The 17,922-nt window shown below is 44.1% G+C and overlaps 1 protein-coding gene across 4 annotated transcripts in view; it reads left to right on the top strand.

The window, feature by feature from the left end:
- KCNIP1 (potassium voltage-gated channel interacting protein 1) overlaps positions 1 to 17,922 on the top strand; it is a gene marked incomplete at its 5' end in the record, with an annotated part of 411,577 nt that overhangs the window by 380,725 nt on the left and 12,930 nt on the right. For 3 of the 4 annotated variants that reach the window (XM_080627534.1, XM_080627536.1, XM_080627533.1), the window contains one exon: positions 15,127 to 15,251. In XM_080627534.1, coding sequence (XP_080483660.1) covers positions 15,127 to 15,251 — 125 coding nt within the window. Of the gene's footprint in view, positions 1 to 5,734; positions 5,768 to 15,126; positions 15,252 to 17,922 lie in introns of all 4 variants that reach the window. The other variant, XM_080627535.1, reaches the window with a different exon arrangement.

The raw sequence follows: 17,922 nt of genomic DNA, 5'->3' as shown, positions 1-17,922 counted from the left end.
CTCTTTTTGAATACTTGGGCTCTGCAGCCATGGTACCATCTGCTGTAGATGTAAGAACTGATACATGTGAAGCATCTTGTGTTTCCAGCACAATACTGCAAGTTCTGCAAAACTCCCCTTTAAGGGGAAAGTTGATTTCTAATGTATCTTTGAACCTCCTAAAGGGAAATGACTTCACTTCACTTAAGTAAGTAATGACTTAATGCTGGGAGGATTTTTTTGCTGGGCTTGACGTTTCCTACTGCTGCTGCAGAGCATCGGAGAAGGAGCAGAGCGAGCATTGGGGTTTGGAGGAGTGTTTTTTGGGGGGTGGGGAAAAAGCTTCATCATCTGTCCCCTTGCAATCCTACAGCTTAATTGTAGTCATGACTTGTTACGTGCCATTTCGTGTTTGAAAAGGATTTATAGCACTTGTCTTTGGATTAACTCTTCACACAGTCTTTGTCAGGGCCTCTGCGTGTAAAACTACATTTCAGACAGAGCAGAGGATATCTTAGAATCATAGAATAGTTAGGGTTGGAAAGGACCTTAAGATCATCCAGTTCCAACACCTCACACTAAACCATGTCACCTAAGGCTCTGTCCAACCTGGCCTTGAACAGTGCCAGGGATGGAGCATTTACCACTTCTCTGGGCAGCCTGTGCCAGTGTCTCACCACCCTCACAGTAAAGAACTTCTTCCTTACATCCAACATCTTCTTCCATGAAGCTCATTACTGATGGTTGGGAAAGAATTGTACAAACCAAAGCCTTGATTGTTCTTTGGGCACCTACAGAATTCCTGGAAAACAGCAGAAAACATTGCAAAACACACAAGCAGTCTTGGTGGCAGTTTGGACACAGACGTTGGCAGTGCCTTTGCCTTAACTCCGGCCCGGATCGGAGCTCTGGAATTGCTGCTCTGCATGTGGCATCTGTGCCTTTCAGCACAGCCCAGCCCAACCAAAAGGGCTTCAAGGCAATAGGAGTTAACTGTGGGAATAAGCACATCTCTTTTAGAATACTACACATCTCATTAGATGCCACCTAGAGCTGTGTCCAAACTGCCACCAACCTACAGGACTGCAAGCTGTATACCCACCTCTTGAACTAAGATTGTATATGCTTGGCGAGATAGCCCAACAACATATAACACCCCAACAATACACACACAGCAGAATTACTCTCAGCAGGTGAGCGTTATGTCAGCCAGAGCTGTCTTTTGTGCAGAGAAGTTGAATCGAAAAAGTGATGCTGAATGGATTCACAATTTCATATTAACAGAGTAAAATGGAAAATGCTGCCAGGTTCTATGGCCTGTAAAATTTATGTATTGTAGGAAATATATTTGTTTAACAAACAATACAGAAATTGTTCAACTATATAAAGAGTATGTAAATAGGTTTCATTTTTTCTTTTCAGTTGGGAATGGGTGTGTTACCAGATGGCATTTCAGTATCTTGTTTAAGTGCTAGGTGATGTACTGTGTTCCTTACAAAGCCTGAACATAATCAAGCTTTTCACTTCCCAGTGTGGGTCGGGTAACATGAAGCTTTATTTGTGCTCTGCATTGCTGTGTTAGGACAATGTAAGGAAATGTGACTTTTTCAACAATAAGGAGTAATGCTGAGAAATGGGATGTGCTCCTACTGTGCTACTTGAGATCACTCAAAAGGAAGATTGAAGTGCACAAAAAAAGGCTGTTTATCCCCTGAGGCTCTTCTTACAAGCCAGGAGGGGCAGAGGGGTCTGGTTTAAATAGGGGGCTGTGTCCAGCTCAGTGTTTTCAGCCCATGGTACCCTCAGCAAACACACAGGCAGAGGTTGCTCTGGGAGGTGCTGGAGCTGGAGCAGCTCTTCTTGGAGCACGGAGCTTGCCCTCCACTGCCACCGGGCACGAACCTTATTTTTTAAGCCCACTCTCACGTACTTATAGAAGCAGGAGATTGCATCATTTAAGGAAGTTTTTCAACTGCCCATCCCTGCGAAGGGCAAAATATTCCCTGTAGTAGGCTTTAACGTGCTGCCTCTGTAACAGATGTGCACAATGGCAGGACAGTAATTTTCCCAGGGGCTCTATTATGTTTATGAAACCAATTTATTTCTTCCTGAGAGCAGGAAGGTTGTGTTGGGAGTCCTGTCACTGAGAAAACAACAGAGCTGGTTGAAAACAATCCTGGAGCTAAGGACCCAATCCCTCAGTATGTTTGGCAGTGAGGAATTTATGTATAAAGCCGTTTTATATCTATTAAATTCCTGTAAATTCATTCTTATGAAACAACTAGTCTGGATTAGAGTCTAAAAAAACCACCTCTACCTTCTGATTCTGAAAGCCTTCTTGATAAGCAAGAGCCCCTATGTAGATGTATCTCTGGCCAGCCCCCTGTCTCATCACACCCTACAGATCTCTAGTACTCTAAAAGTAAGAAAACCAGAAAAATGCCTTCTTTTTACCTTGTACCAAAACACTGCTCTACAACAGGTTTGGGGTTTGCATTGAAATAAATGCTATCTGCCTTGTTCATTTTCTCAGATAACAGGCACAAAGTCAAACACTAATGTTGGGCTGTGTAATGGCTTCCCAGCCAGCGCCATTGGAATGACATCAAACCCACTGATGTTCAGATAGCGGCTGAACTTTCAGAGGTTTGGGCATAGGCACAAATGAAAGCTGCTGCCATGCAAATGTTGCGAGGGAAATGTGAGCATCCTATTAGCATGCCAGTGCTGAAACAGGTCTATGTGGCTGCAAATTCAATCTTCCTTTTTATCCATTTTCCCATCGCTGCTTCCCACATGTTGTTTTGGTACCTGGCAGGTTTGTGTTTGGTTTTTCTTTTTTTTTCAGGGTACAAAGAAAAGTCAAATTACATTGAAAAAATGTAATTATAGATTATTATGATTTAAGTAGAGTCTTATATTGGCTTTGGTACTTCAGTTCTGGTGCAGCTCCCCCTGGTCAGGTACAGGGACAGTCCCATTCCATATGCACAGCACTGATGGGCTGGCTGTGGCATTACCTGCTCTTCTAAACAACTTACCATGTCAGAAGTAATCCTCAGCAATGATGAACTGAGTTTCTGCCAATTTATTTTCTTTTTCATTGATCTGTAGTTACTCACAGAGAAATCCATAACCGGGGAGTTTTAGGGGAAAAAAATAATCCTAAAACTCCTCTGGGAAGAGACAGCAAATAACCAGGTCTTCAGTAACTGCTTCTGCATGCTTTAGGAAGAGGTTCTGTAAGTGGTAGTAACAATGCTGTAGTTTCTCCTATTTGTACTATTCAATATACTAAGTAGACATAAGCGTATGAATTTGAGCTGATGATTAAGAATTTTCCTGTTGAGCTCATTGAAAAGTGCCATTTTTCGAAGAAGACCAATTCAGTGTTAAATAAAAAATAGAAACTATGAACCAAAACCTCATAGTTATGATTTGAATAATCTGGAAGGGAATTAATTTTCCACTGAACCCCTGAAAGCTGACTGTGAAGTTTTTCGTATAATGAAGTGTATTGTTACAAGGAGCTATTTCTATTTCACTTTTTTAAGGGCTTTTTTCCTACCTGTTCTGAAGAAGAAAACATTGTTTATATCCAGAAAGCATTCTTTACAGTCTAAAGTTTTGGTAACCCACAATGTTACTGTCCTGTGTTCAGCAGTAGCAGTCATTTTTCTCCTTCTTAGTAGCTGGTGCAGTGCTGTGTTTTTGACTTTCAGCCTCGGAACAGCGCTGATAATACCGATGTTTGTAGTTGTTGCTCAGTAAGGTTTACTCTGACCAAGGACTTTGTGAGTCTCATGCTCTGCCAGGGAGGAGGGGAAGCCGGGAGGAAGCAGGGACAGGACACCTGACCCAAGCTAGCCAAAGAGGTATTCCATACCACAGCACGTCATGCCCAGGATGTAAACTGGGGGCAGTTACCCGAAAGGGCTGGTTCACTGCTCGGTTAGGCTGGGTATCGGTGGGTGGTGAGCGGTTGTATTCTCTTCCCTTGTCATTTCCCTTATCATTATTATTATTGGTGGTAGCAGCAGTGATTTGTGTTATACCTTAGTTACTGGACTGCTCTTATCTCAACCCATGGGAGTTACATTCTTTCCATTCTCCTTCCCTTCCCTCTGGGAGCAGGGCTTGGGGAGGAAGGGGGGGAGTGAGCGAGAGGGCTGCGTGGGTCTGAGTTACTGACTGCACTTAAACCACGACAGTTACCCAGTATAGAAAAATAGATCACCTTTCTCTTTTTTGCAGCACACTTACTGTCTGCCTGCTGTCTGTAATCATCTCTAATGCAGCTTCATCTTTTCAAGCCCAATATTGACAGTGGGACCTCTTGATGTACTTCGGCTCTTTTTGTTCCTTGATTTCACCCTTACTAAATCAGGATGCTCTTATTGTGATCTCTCTAATGACTGCATTTACATTTCTTTGTTCTCATCAACGGAAATTAGTTTGTAGCTAGTGTTAACGTGTGAATTTAGAACTGTCCTTATTAGACTTGAAGCGGGGGATTTTTTTTTTTGACTCTGTCCTTAGGTTACCCAGCAAAGTGAGATTTCCCTGGCAGCAGGTGATTTAATGGTTAATGGTTCAACACCTGCTTCAGCAGCCCTGTGATTATACTGTATAGGGTACAGTGGAGTTTGTTACATTTTACTAACTGTTTTATATGCTTTCTGTAAAGGTCTGGGTATGTACTCTGTCTCTGGTATGTGCCGTGGTCTGTGAATGCAATTTGAATCATGTTTATTTGTAGGCTCTTTGCTCTGGATATTAGCTTCTCTTGGAGTTTTCTTCAAGTTCAGTTCAAAAGGGAAAAGTGTGGAGGTATCCATAGTCACTAATATGAATTTTATCCCTGTGTGAGTAGCCAGTCCTTGAGGATTCAGTTCTGTTATTGATCTCTCATGTGGCTGTCCTCAGTATCACCATCGCTTTTGCACCGCAGCAGCCAACTGGAGCATCCACTGTGGTTTTCTTGTGTTCACTTGGGCTTTTTCTTTACTTGTTCATTCCTCAGGCTGAGGAGAGCTGAGCCAGGGTTAGTGAGGCCAAGCACTACGCCTCAGCAGTACTGGCTGACCAGGCAGTTCCTCAGTATGTAGGTGATGCTCTTGGGAAGCTGTGGTCTAATATTTACTTCTGCCAGTTTTCTGTGGCCAGATAATTTACTGTCCAGAGGATGTGAGGATAGTACAAAATGACCCTGTTGCAAGTGAAGTGACTGCAAAGAGCACAAGTTAGAGCCTTCTAGAACCCCTGAGACTTCTTCACTCTTTATTTCTACAGCAAAGAGCTAAGTTGCGGAGAGGAAGCAGGAGGCCATGGGCGCCTCTTGCCGTCCCTCAGCAGACTTCAAGAAGTGCATGCAAAGTTCTCCTTCTCCCTTCTCAGAGTTACTATGCTAACTGTTGCACTGCTGTCTTTCTGTATGCGTGGATGCTTGCATGGGTGCATGACTGCGTGCATGATTCTCTTCACTGCTGCCCTGAGTTCCATGGTCCTGCAGGGGATAGCGAGCTCTGACTTCCCTTCCTACCCCAAGGGTAAGGGAAAGAGCCAGTTCTGGGAGGGAGGAGGTGGGGATGGGACCAACAGTTAAATACACCAGGAAACAATCCTACAGTCACTGCGAAAGAGGACCCTGTGGCCTACGCAGAACACATCCAATGTCACCTTAAAATTAACACCAGACAGAGCTGTGTATGGTTGTCACTTTCTTTTTTTAAATCTTTTTCTTACTTTTTCCTAGACCCTGCCCGCTGGTTTTACGTGTATCAGAGAGGTAAAACTTGAACCGGTTTGACTCTATTGGTTATCTAATTTTCGTAGTAACAGTTTTCTTAAGCTAAGAAATAGATTCTCCTTGGCTGAGTTCAGTCTCACTTTCCATGCTGGTAGCAAACAGAATGAAAGGTGCTTGAGCATTGCCCAGCTCCCTGGTAAGGCTACAGCGAGAGGAGCAGTCCCAGCTCTCCCTCAACCTCCATGTCTTCCTGTGCAGTGCTAAGCCAAGTACTTCACAGTTCAGATACCCTCCAGGTAAGGTTTTCAGATGACATTACTGGGAATTTTCAAACAATAACCAAGGGGAAGTGATTTTCTACCCTTTCCAGTGAGCTTGTTTGCAAATTCATCTTTGACCAGCTGCTTGGAAGAAAGCCCTTGTCCCAAAAGCACATCTTCTGCAGCATTCTTATGAAAAAGCAGCAAAGCACCCAGCAAGCTTTCGGTGGTTTTCCACCTGTTTTGAAGTTGCTTCCCTTATAAACACTACTGCAGATAAGTGGGAATGTGCAAGGAAAAGTGAAAAGCAAGTGCTGTCACAAGTAAGTTCTGGTGCGCTGGAAGAACAACTTGCTGTCTCCTGCTCTGGGAATGGGCACAGCAAAGCTAGTTCTGATGCTGAACCCACTTAATACAGTGTCTGCAGAAACATTTAAGGTCAAATCGGACTTCGTGTAGTTCATGTTCAAATCATTGTACTGGATCTTAATTGTGTGCTACAAAGGCATTTTGGAGGCACATGTAGCCTCTGACTACTGCACCTCCTTTTTCAGAGCACAACCTTGTTTGAGCTTCCCTGTGTTCAGCTGTGGAGCTGATTAAAGGAGTATAGAGGCAGAGGAAAGTATATACATGACTTTTGCATGCATCATAGCAAGAATTAGCCAAGAAATCTTGAAATTCTATTATTTTTGTAATTAAATCTCAGAATTTGATATGCTGTTGGGTTTTCATTTAGCTTTTCCCTGCAGCTGGTGGTGCTGCAGGTTCACACAGGCAGAACAGCCTTGCTGAGCTTGACTCTTAGTGCAAGGAACTTGATGTTGCTGATTTAGTGGTGGAAACAGACCTGAAGGAGCCAGAAAATCCTTGTGGGAAAAGGGAGTGGGTAAGGAGACATCAGCTCCTTTTTGGTTTATTGACTGGAGAGAGTCCCTTTGGTTTGGAAAGTGATCTCTTCAGCCAGGCAATAATATTAGTAACAAAAAAAATTTATTAATAAGGAGTGTTCAATATTAATTGTTTGATGTTTAATATATCAGTTGGTATCTTAGTGTCATGTTTTTACTGATATTTGCCATGAGCAGATTTTCCTTAGCCCTTCTTTAGAAGTGATAGATGTGCTGTACATGTGTTTAAGCTCCAGCTGAGCTGTCATTCTGCCATGTTAGCCTTGTTGGTTTGCAAGTATTTGCCAGCTGGGGTCGCTTAAAGGCTGACACTTAGATTCTGTTGGTGGAAGCACATGGAACTGCACATAAATACCTTGACTGTTCAGAGAGCGGAGCTGTATTTGGCAGCTGCCTCTGCCCAGGGATCTGGAAGCACAGCTCTCAGAGGACTTCACAAAGCAGCGTTTCCTACCCCTTCTGCTTACGCCACTGGGAGGGAACACTGAAGCAGGGTCTGCATCAATAACAGCTCTTACCCCACTCCCATCCTATAATTTTTGGCCCTAATGAGAATTTATGGACTCAGGCCTTCAATTATGTCTCTTCATGAAATATTCAGCCATTTGCAGTTGGTTTCCCACAGGCAGGATGTATTTCCTGCAAGATCTGCCCAAGCAAGTGGCCTGTCTGGAGATTAATTCCAAAGATGTAAAGGATAAAGTGGAGTTAATGTTTTCCTTCAGGTCCTCACTCCTAAAATATAACTAATGGGTTTTTAATAAAAATAAGATGCAGTCTAATAATTCTTGCACATATCTTAATCCCCTTCTGCTGTATTTGTAAAACTATCCATTTCATCTAATGCTTGTCAATGTTACAATTAACACCAGACCCATGAGCTGTGTTTTACATCTTGACTATTTTTCTTTAACAAAAGGTGAATTTATTTACAAGGAGCACCTTTTCAAAACCCTCCCGTTAGCCATGGAACCTGGTGTTGCAGCTTCACAGCAGGGGATAGGATCATTGACACCCTCCCTTTAAAGTGTGGTTTAGGTCTTGGCTTGCCCTTGGCCAGCCCTAGCAATGTATTGAGCCATTGCTATTGCTCTTTGCCAGGCACATGGGTTGAAGGGCTGGAAATGATGCAGTGCTGATGTGGCCACTGTGGGGAAAGGTGTTTGATGCTTCTTGTGTTTCACAAGGGAGTTTGGCCAAGTGAAACCAGCCCTGGGCTTCTGTGCAAGATGTTGCTTGTGTAGAGGCAGCGCCAATGGGAGGAAGGACAGGCAGAACGATGAACTTGGGCCCAATGGCTGTTCAAAGCCAGAGCTGAGAAAGCAGCTGGTAAATAACACACAACTGTTTCCTGTTCTGTAGTGCCCAAATGCAACTTTGGCAATGTCTGGGACCAATTCAATCTGTTTCACTTTCCAGGAAGGGATAGTTGGATCTGAAGAAGGCATTTTTATATGGAAACAGGTTGCTAAAGTGAGTACCAGGAGATGTGCTGTCACCAGAGGAATTTAGGACTTGACTTCTGTGCTGATGGCACGTGCTTTCTGGTGCTGGTGTTGACAAGTTAGTGCCTCGTCTCTGCACCTTTAGGAACTGGGTTTGGGCAGTGCCTCGGTTCATGTAGCTGTCCTGGATGTGCGTTATGTTACTTTATGTGCTCTTTAAAGATAAATAGACAATGAAACAGTGTTTTCCATCACATGGCAGATAAATGAGCTTGTGTCCAATGGAACAGAAAGATCTGGGAAAGTGAAATATCAGAGCAGGTTGTTTTCCTCCAAAGTTAATAGATAAAAATCTGTTTTCCTCAATGATGAACCAATTTTGTCTGTGAGCGTATCAATGTGCAAACCAGCTTTTACATGAACAGGCTTAAATTACTCCAGTTTATCAGTTGGGGAAGTGCAAATTCTGCTCGGCAAAGTTTACAGCAGAGAAGCACAGGGCCGTTTGCAGACAGTCTTAGTATGGAAACCTTCCAATTGTAAAGATAACAAAAGGTAAAAATAGAACTAAAATGAAAGGATGTATAACGCAGGCTCATTAGTTTCCAAAGTGTGTTGAGTTAAAATGTTGATCTACTCTAGTGAAAATTCATTCTCTGCTCTTGAGCAAGCAGCAGAGAAATGAAACAGTGTCTTTCATTACCAGCAATCTATGAAATATGCACGTACATGCAAGTATGTCAGCAATATTTTTCTTTGCAAAGTGAAGCCACTATTTATTTTATCTGATATGTAATATGTGCCTATCCTATGGGCTAAGCAAATAGGGATGGTGTTCTGCCCCCAGTAAACATGCAAAATTGAGTCATTATTACAACCTGGGCCTATTCTGGAGTAGGATTAACACAACTGCTTCTCCCAGACCCACACTTCATATCCTGCTACTAAAGCAGCCCTAAACATATAGCCAGAGACAAATTCTAAATCAGAAAATGCTGCTTCCTATTCCTGTAATTTCAAACACGTTGCAAGAGAAATAGCTGAGCGAGCTAAACAGTGCAGATGATCTTACACCTGTCCTTGTTCAGCCTGAAGAAGAGAAGGCTCCTGAAGGGGAGACCTTAGAGCAGCCCCAGTGCCTAAAGGGGCTGCAGGAAACCTGGAGAGGGGCTTGGGACAAGGGCCTGTAGGGACAGGCCAAGGGGAATGGCTTTAACCTGCCAGAGGGGAGACTGAGATGAGCTCTTAGGCAGAAGCTCTTCCCTGTGAGGGTGCTGAGGCGCTGGCCCAGGGTGCCCAGAGAAGCTGTGGCTGCCCCATCCCTGGCAGTGTTCAAGGCCAGGTTGGACACAGGGGCTTGGAGCAACCTGCTCCAGTGGAAGGTGTCCCTCCTTGTGGCAGGGGTTGGAACTGGTCTCTTCCAACCCAAACCATTCTGTATCTCTATAATTCTAAGACACAACTCACTGCAGCTGTCTGGTGCGGAAGGGATTGATCCAGGGACCACTGCAACAAGTGCTGAAGCTAAAAAAAAAAAAAAAACAAAACAAAAAAAACAATGATAAAGTTACCATATATCAGTACCTGCAAGCAGGAGAAATCTCCTGCTTTAGTTACTGAGTCCACCCAACTGGTGAGCACAGATAACCCAACCAAAATCATGCTTTGAGGTTCAGAATGATAAATTTGGACCTATTTGCCAGTGCTCAAGTTCTCACTAACCAGCTGTGTGGTACCCAGACCCAGAGGCGAGTGTGTCCCCCAAGCAGGGCATGGCTGAGTTCCAGCCCCAAAAGGATGCTGTAAGCAGCAGCTGCTGGCACATGTCACCTGAGCTGAGGAGGGCACCATGGGCATCCCTTGCAGTGTCAGTCCCTTGGGCTTTCCATGAGCTTGCAAACTGAAGAAGAAAATTGACTTGAAACCAGTGGCCTGCCCATTTCATAGAATCATAGAATCACAGAAGAGTTAGGGTTGGAAAGGACCTTAAGTTCATCCAGTTCCAACCCCCCTGCCATGGGCAGGGACACCTCACACTAAACCATGGCACCCAAGGCTCTGTGCAACCTGGGCTTGAACACCGCCAGGGATGGAGCATTCACAACCTCACTGGGCAACCCATTCCAGTGCCTCACCACCCTCACAGTAAAGAATTTCTTCCTTAGATCCAATCTAAACTTCCCCTGTTTAAGTTTGAACCCGTTACCCCTTGTCCTGTCACTACAGTCCCTGATGAAGAGTCCATCCCGAGCATCCCTATAGCAGCCTTCAGATACTGGAAGGCTGCTCTGAGGTCTCCACGCAGCCTTCTCTTCTCCAGGCTGAACAGCCCCAACTTTCTCAGCCTGTCTTCATGCAGGAGGTGCTCCAGTCCCCTGATCATCCTCGTGGCCTCCTCTGGACTTGTTCCAACAGTTCCATGTCCTTTTTATGTTGAGGACACCAGAACTGCACACAATGCTCCAAGTGAGGTCTCCCACCCTCAAACCTCTGAGGGTGCTCAGGAAGCTGTAGACAAGGCAAAACTGAGGAAGAATCTGATATTAGGTAAAATATCTTAACATAATGCTTTCCTAATTAAAAATGTGTGGATCTACGTGCATAAACTTTTGCTTGCACACAGCACTATGAAGGGAGCTTCAGTTTAATGCAGTTGCAGTGTTTACAAATGCAAGGGCTTGTATTTCATACAGTGACATCCCTGGAGAGCTGGGAGGGACCCAGCCAGTGCAACAAAGCCAATGTAAGTAAGAGGAAATACAATATACATGACAAAAGGCAAGAGCAGATGAGGAAGTGACAGGATCTGGGGGTTTGTCACTGTGGTTAATTTATAGGGTATATGAGAGTGGAAGAAAAAGGTTTTAAAGACCTGGGTTAAGAGAAAACACTGAAAGGAAGCAAATATTGACAAAGAAATCTCTGTGGGAGGTGGGGACTGTGGAGTTGGAAATGATTGATTTGCTTGGAAGAGCAGTTTGCGCCCTTACAGGTCTGTGCTGTGCCCAGGACTGGCTTTTGCCGGGAAGGGAGGAGGGATGAACAGTGTTGCTGGAAGGGGATCTCTGAATATGGGCTGACAACTGAGAAAAGTTTAAATGTTAGTATCTTTTGAACACAGGGGAGAGATTGTTTGATCTGTGAGGCCCATTAATGTGAAGTAGTTACTCCTAAAAAGTGTCTTTTCTTTTAAGATCAATATTATCATGAAACACTGTGGAAAATAGCTCTTTGTTGGCAAGTGATAGACAAAATGACCTAATAAGCCTTTCTTGTATTTATTCTCTGCAGTGGCGCTCCAGGAAATGCCCAGGTCTGCTCAGTTGTATCGGGGCATGTTCCATCAAAGGAAAAACTTCTGCCATTTTTAGGATGTGCTCACTGGAGGCCCGTTGCTGTGGTGTCATTTTGAGTGTCCCCTTGGCCAGAGCTAAAGCTTCACACATCTTTTATTGCTATGTTTCAAAATCCTTCCCCTGAGAAAGGAGGAGGAAGCAGATGAAAGGATTAACCCATGGGGAGCCATCGGATTCTCTTCAGAGGCAGAGATTAATGCTGGATCTGGAATGGAGAATGGAAGGAAAAACTAGAGCATCCCTTTGAAAAGGGATGGATTTTTCATCATTTCCTTTCTACAGTTTGTTATAAAGAAAAGAGCCACATTTCTCAGCATAGGAAATAGAATCAAGTCTACAACAGTAATCTGGCTGCTTTTTAACATATTTGCCCTGTGGGACCAAAGCTCGTGAACCGAGTGTTGGGAAAACCTATCCTTGCAGGACACGCAATAGGATGAGGTGTAATGGGTTCAACTTTAAAGAAGGGAAGTTCAGGCTGGATATAGGGGTACTAACACTGGTTGCTTAAGGAGGTCAGGAAAGCGTATGGCAAATTAAAGACCCACCAAAAGCCATCAGTTACATCAAAATGCTTTTGCAAAGAGTGTGACTTTTCTCAGCTGGATCTTTCCTGCCTCTGTAGAAACCATGTGAAGCTCCAGGCTGTAAGAGTATAAATAAAACCAAGCCCGAGAATATTCCAACAGGCTGGCTTCCCTCATTAGCCTCACCACTTACCTGAGGGTGCATAGATTGTTGGGTTTCCCCTCTCTGTTGAATTATGGGATATGATGGCCAGTATTTTACTGTTAGATTTTTACATTGACTGAAGTTGTAAGGAACTTGAGTGACTCAGTAGGAAGTGTCAGTGAAAAGCTGGGCATGTGGAACTGGTTAAAGAGCAGAGAGGGGCTCGGAGGTAACTTGCTTACTTGCCCTTGTGGCCAAGAAGGCCAATGGCATCCTGGGGTGTATTAGAAGGGGGGTGGTCAGTAGGTCGAGAGAGGTCCTCCTTCCCCTCTACTCTGCCCTGGTGAGACCGCATCTGGAATATTGTGTCCAGTTCTGGGCCCCTCAGTTCAAGAAGGACAGGGACCTGCTGGAGAGAGTCCAGCGCAGGGCAACTAAGATGGTGAAGGGAGTGGAGCATCTCCCTTATGAGGAAAGGCTAAGGGAGCTGGGTCTCTATAGTTTGGAGAAGAGGAGACTGCGGGGGGACCTTATTAGTGTATATAAATATATAAAGGGGGAGTGTCATGAGGATGGAGCCAGGCTCTTCTCAGTGGCAAACAATGATAGGACAAGGGGTAATGGGTACAAACTGGAACACAAGAGGTTCCACTTAAACTTGAGAAGAAACTTCTTCTCAGTGAGGGTGACGGAACACTGGAACAGGCTGCCCAGGGAGGTTGTGGAGTCTCCTTCTCTGGAGACATTCAAAACCCGCCTGGACACATTTCTATGTAACCTTATCTAGGTGTTCCTGCTCTGGCAGGGGGATTGGACTAGATGATCTTTTGAGGTCCCTTCCAATCTCTAGCATACTGTGATACTGCACAGCGCAAAATGCATGGCTCCCTGGGGAAAACCAGGGTGACTGTCAAGGCCATGTGTAAACTGCTTATTACATTGGGAAGAGCAGGAGTCAGGAGTTGCTTGCATTTTGTAAAGGCTTTTAGGTAAATTGCAGTTAACCAAAGGTTAAAGAAAAAGTATTTGCTATATAATGTATGGATTAGTTCTGAGTCTCCATAACCTGGCCCTCTTCTGAATGTATTTCCTCTCCTTTTTTCAGCCACTCATTCTACTTCCCTCATTTCAAGCAATTTTTTCCCCATTTTTTTTCCTCTTTACTGCTTCTTCTGCATTCCTTAATTTTGTTGCATGTATTGTCTTTCAAACGAAACGGCTTTCCCCTCTTATTTCCCATTCCACATCTGTTCTTCCTACAGCAGGCATGCTTTTCCATCTCTTTTTTTCTAACAGGAGCTGTAATTTCTAGACTCTCAGTTTCCCTTTGTGTGGAGAAGGTGGCTCCTTCAGGCCCCTTCTGGCCACCTACCACCTCAGGAAGCTTTCTGCATCATAACTGGTTGTGATACTCCCCTTATATCCCATGCTATTAAAGCTTCTTTCCTTGACTTCCTTGCCTTGCAAGGGACCTTGAGCACTGTACCTAGGCATGTATTTTCACTGCTCGAGCCCCACAAACACAGACTGTGAAGCTCCAGACACAGTGGATTAGGAGGATGGCTGAATGCACCGTTATTTCAAACTGATCTCTTAGTACTGGAGGAATGAACCAATGTGAATTAACCTTTATCACTCAGTGACGTGTGTCCTTCCTTAATAACATTCATACATATGTACAGAATTTACTTATGAAAATGTAGCTTTAGCCTGGCCTGTTCTTTCACTGAGCCAGTCTGCTCTGAATCTGTGCCTTTCCTCCATTCAGAGTGACTCCATTTCCTTCCCTGTTTCTTGTGAAATCCATGTCTTTCAGCAGGAATTACTATAGTATCTTGAGCTCAATAATCTAAAACACTTTTTCAGGGCATAAATCGTGCTGGTTTGATAACAAGGGGGGGTGTTAGGGTTTATGCCAAGCCAGTTTTGGATGTAGATAGGATTTTCATGTCACCTGAAAACTGCATCTGATCCTTGAAGCTTAGAGAATCTCAAAATGACATACATTAAGCATCTGTGTATATTTGGGCATTGCCTACACTTCTTGGGGATATGTGCTTGACAAGTAAAAGCATGCGTCAGAATAGAGGTGAGATTACAGCAGTACAGGTCGGTATTTTTCTTCCTTGTGAGAGAATATTCACTTGAGTAAAATGCCTATCAGAATCTTTCATTTCTTATCTGCTTCCCCCAAAAGTCCATGCAAATGCAGGCTGGTTTCATCCCAGATTCAGCAACTGTGGACATTGTTTGATTCCTAGGATTAAGGTGACCTTTAGTGTCTCTGTAGCAAGCTTTTTGGTTAACAGAAGAGCTTCTCTCACTGTTTACCCTCAGTATAATGCCGTTGCCTAATATGCTTAAGCATGTCTGCTCTCTCACTTGTATTTGCACAGCTTTTTTCAAAGCTAGTACTTTGAAAGGCCTATTCTTCCACGCTGTTTCAATATTTAGATAAGAAATACCTGGCGTTGCCTTTTGGAGCAACGTATCTGCTGCCTGCCCTTCTGTTCTCACCACCAGTTTCGGCTTTGTGGATGGGGAGCTAATTGGCAGCCCTGTAAAACCTGAGCTATTGCTTTACTGATATGGCTTTTATTTTGCTTTCAAGAGATTGAAAACAGTTATAGAGATCTATTCTGTTGATGGTTTCTTTTTCTCTCTATTGCTCTTGAACTCCAGGCTGTCCTATCCATCATGTTAACAGAGCAAAGGTAACAACCAAAATAAATATTTTCCTGTCTTCTCTTTCAGATAAAATTGAAGATGAATTAGAAATGACTACAGTGTGCCATAGACCTGAGGGACTGGAACAGCTTGAAGCACAAACCAATTTCACTAAAAGAGAACTTCAAGTGCTTTACAGAGGATTTAAAAATGTAAGAATGATCCTGCAGTGAACTGAGTCCACTATGTATGTCCCCCCCCAGCCTCCCCTGCTCAGCTGCATTATGTGCATCATTCCCCTGCGAAACATTTGCAGTTTTGTGCTAATGTCCCCTACCACAGCAAAATGAGCACAATCTGCCACTTCATCTAATATTTATGACACCATAATCTGCCTAAAACTGAGTTTGGATGAATACTCAGCATATAATATTCTCCTTCAATTCGTTGCCCAAATGTCAGGAAGCACACTGCAATTTCCCCAACTGTGCCAGTACTTCAAGATAACCTGAAAATGTTTTATAGGTACTTATTTAATTCCTGCTGTCAGTTCCTCATGTTCAAATATAGGCGGTACTGCTTGCTCGTGATTAGCTTGTGTCCTTTCTCTAGCTACAGAAATCTTGCTCTTTTAGCAGGATGTAGTAGAGCACAGTAGGACTATAAGGTCCTGTGTAAACAGAATAAGCTGAAGTGGCAGGAGCCAGAAAGAAATCAAAAGTAAAAAGTTATCAAGACTGAGGAGACAAGAAGGAGGCTGCAGACTGAGGTGAGAGCAGGAGCCATGCCAGTTGGCATGTCTGTGTGCACAGAGCAGCGCTGCACTCGCCTTTGTCAACCACCAGCCATACCCTCCCTGGTAGTGGGGAGGCTCTCTGCGCCTCAGCTTCCAGCTCACCTGCTGCTGCCTCTTAGGGACTTGTCATAATAAATAGAAACAGAGGATTTTGAGGCTAAGTGGAGCAGATGCTTTATGCACCTTGAAGAATGAATACTCATTACATGGCTGCCTGAGGGTCTGGGTTTAGTCACCCAGGTGGTTCATGCCAGCTGACGTTTTTATGATGATTAATAGGTCAGTATTGAGCCAGCTCAATAAACACGGGGTGGGTTTGTCTTGCAGGACAGCGCCAGTATTTCAGCTACTGCCCCAGTGAAATCCTGACGTTTCTCTGGGAAAAAGAAAAACAAGTCCATTGGGTAAAAACTGCTCAAAAGAAAGCTGAGCTGCAAGTGCCGACAGAAACCCGCTGGGTTCTGAGAGGGGCCTTTCTCTCTGACAGGTTCTTGAAGTGACATTGAATCACATTGCCAAAATACGTCTGATTTCCCCAAGGAGCCTGGTGGTTTCAGCCTTTATTTCACCGCTCACCTGAGCAGGCCAAGGCACAGCTCAGCTTTCTGTACTTCTCTTTGTGGTGCATGTGTTGTATTTGTATAGCCTTCACTGCACGTAGGAGGTCATTCCATGTGTGAAGTTTTGTAGCCACTGTAGACTGATACCTGAAACGTCTTCCTGCTTTGAGCAGTCAGCAAGAAATCATTTGGCTTTCAAGACAGCTTGACAGGCTAACATACATTTGATGTGACACAACTGCCTACAGTGAGAGCTCTGAACTGCTGTGTTTTGCTAAGATCTCTGAAACACCTCCTATATTGTTGTTTGGTGGGAGAAGTGTGTTGGATTGCTCTGTGCCATGCTGACAGGAGGAGCTGGCTGTGCAGCTCTCTCAGTACATATGATATTTACCCCTTGCCCCAATCAGTTCTTCTATCGCTTTGCAGTATAGAGGCATTACCTCCCAGGGCAGGAGTGATAGACAAGTGCATTTAACTTATGACCTAACCCCTTTCCTAAACCTCATTGGAGGTCTTGGTATTAATAGGCAGTGCTGACAAGATGATGTTTTATATCAGGTTGCTAGGATAAAGCAGTCTGGTTTTCTCCAGCTGCTATTGCACGATATGCATGAAGCTTTAATATCTAAGGTTTAAATTGACATGAAAAGGTGGCTTTAGCATTTGTAGCATGTAAATAATGGTTTCAATGGGATGAGTTATTATATACAGCAGGCAAACTGACTCGGCTGTTACCATATTTGCTGTTGTACCAAGCCATCTGCTTTTTGGGATGATGTTACAGTGCCATCTGGAGATTCAAGATCCCTGTGGGAATACAGTCATTTTCTTTTCTCTGGCTTGTACTTACTGCTTGCTCATGCTGACTGCACAGGTCCTGTTTAATCATGAGGCAGCACCTGGGTAATCACAGAGCTATTTACAGGCACAGGGAGAATGTGGCCCTGCTCAGCCCTGCTGCAGTCACAGGAGTTGAAGGTTTGATGCTCATGAACATAGATTTGATGGTGTTTGACCAAAGGCAGTTCAACACAGCCTGGGGAACCCTCTAGGCACCAATTCTCAGTGCTTGAATTCCCATTCTAACTTCATCTCTCAAACCTCTTTCCCTCCGCCCTCAAAACCTTCCCAGTCTCTTCCCAGTGTGTCACTGGTCAGGTCTGCTTTTTCTGCACCAGATTGGTGGTGGCTTCCACAAAATACAAATCCTTTACCACTTCAAGCTGATGTGCTTGCTGCCTGGACAAGTGTGCCCTCTCTCTTTGCTATCAGCTTTCTTTTCCAGTTGAGATAGGGAATATTGTGAGACGTCCTCCAACATCTCTTGATGCCAGGACCAGAGGTTCATGTTTGTCTTTGCAGTTATCTCTTCCCCCAGGGAGCATTTTGTGCAATAGTCTATTTTGCACCTTTTAGATAGCTGCTGTCATACTGGAGCCAGGTTAAGGTGTTTGGACTCATTTCTTTGCCTGTGGTTCTGCCCAAGCAAGGCAACAGAGACAGTAAAACCCAGCACAACCTTTG

Source organism: Psittacula echo (genome assembly GCF_963264785.1).
Source record: "Psittacula echo genome assembly, chromosome: 11".
In the NCBI taxonomy this organism is placed as follows: domain Eukaryota; kingdom Metazoa; phylum Chordata; class Aves; order Psittaciformes; family Psittacidae; genus Psittacula; species Psittacula echo.
Note: the sequence above shows the minus strand (reverse complement) of the source record. Positions and strands in the feature narration are given on the sequence as shown.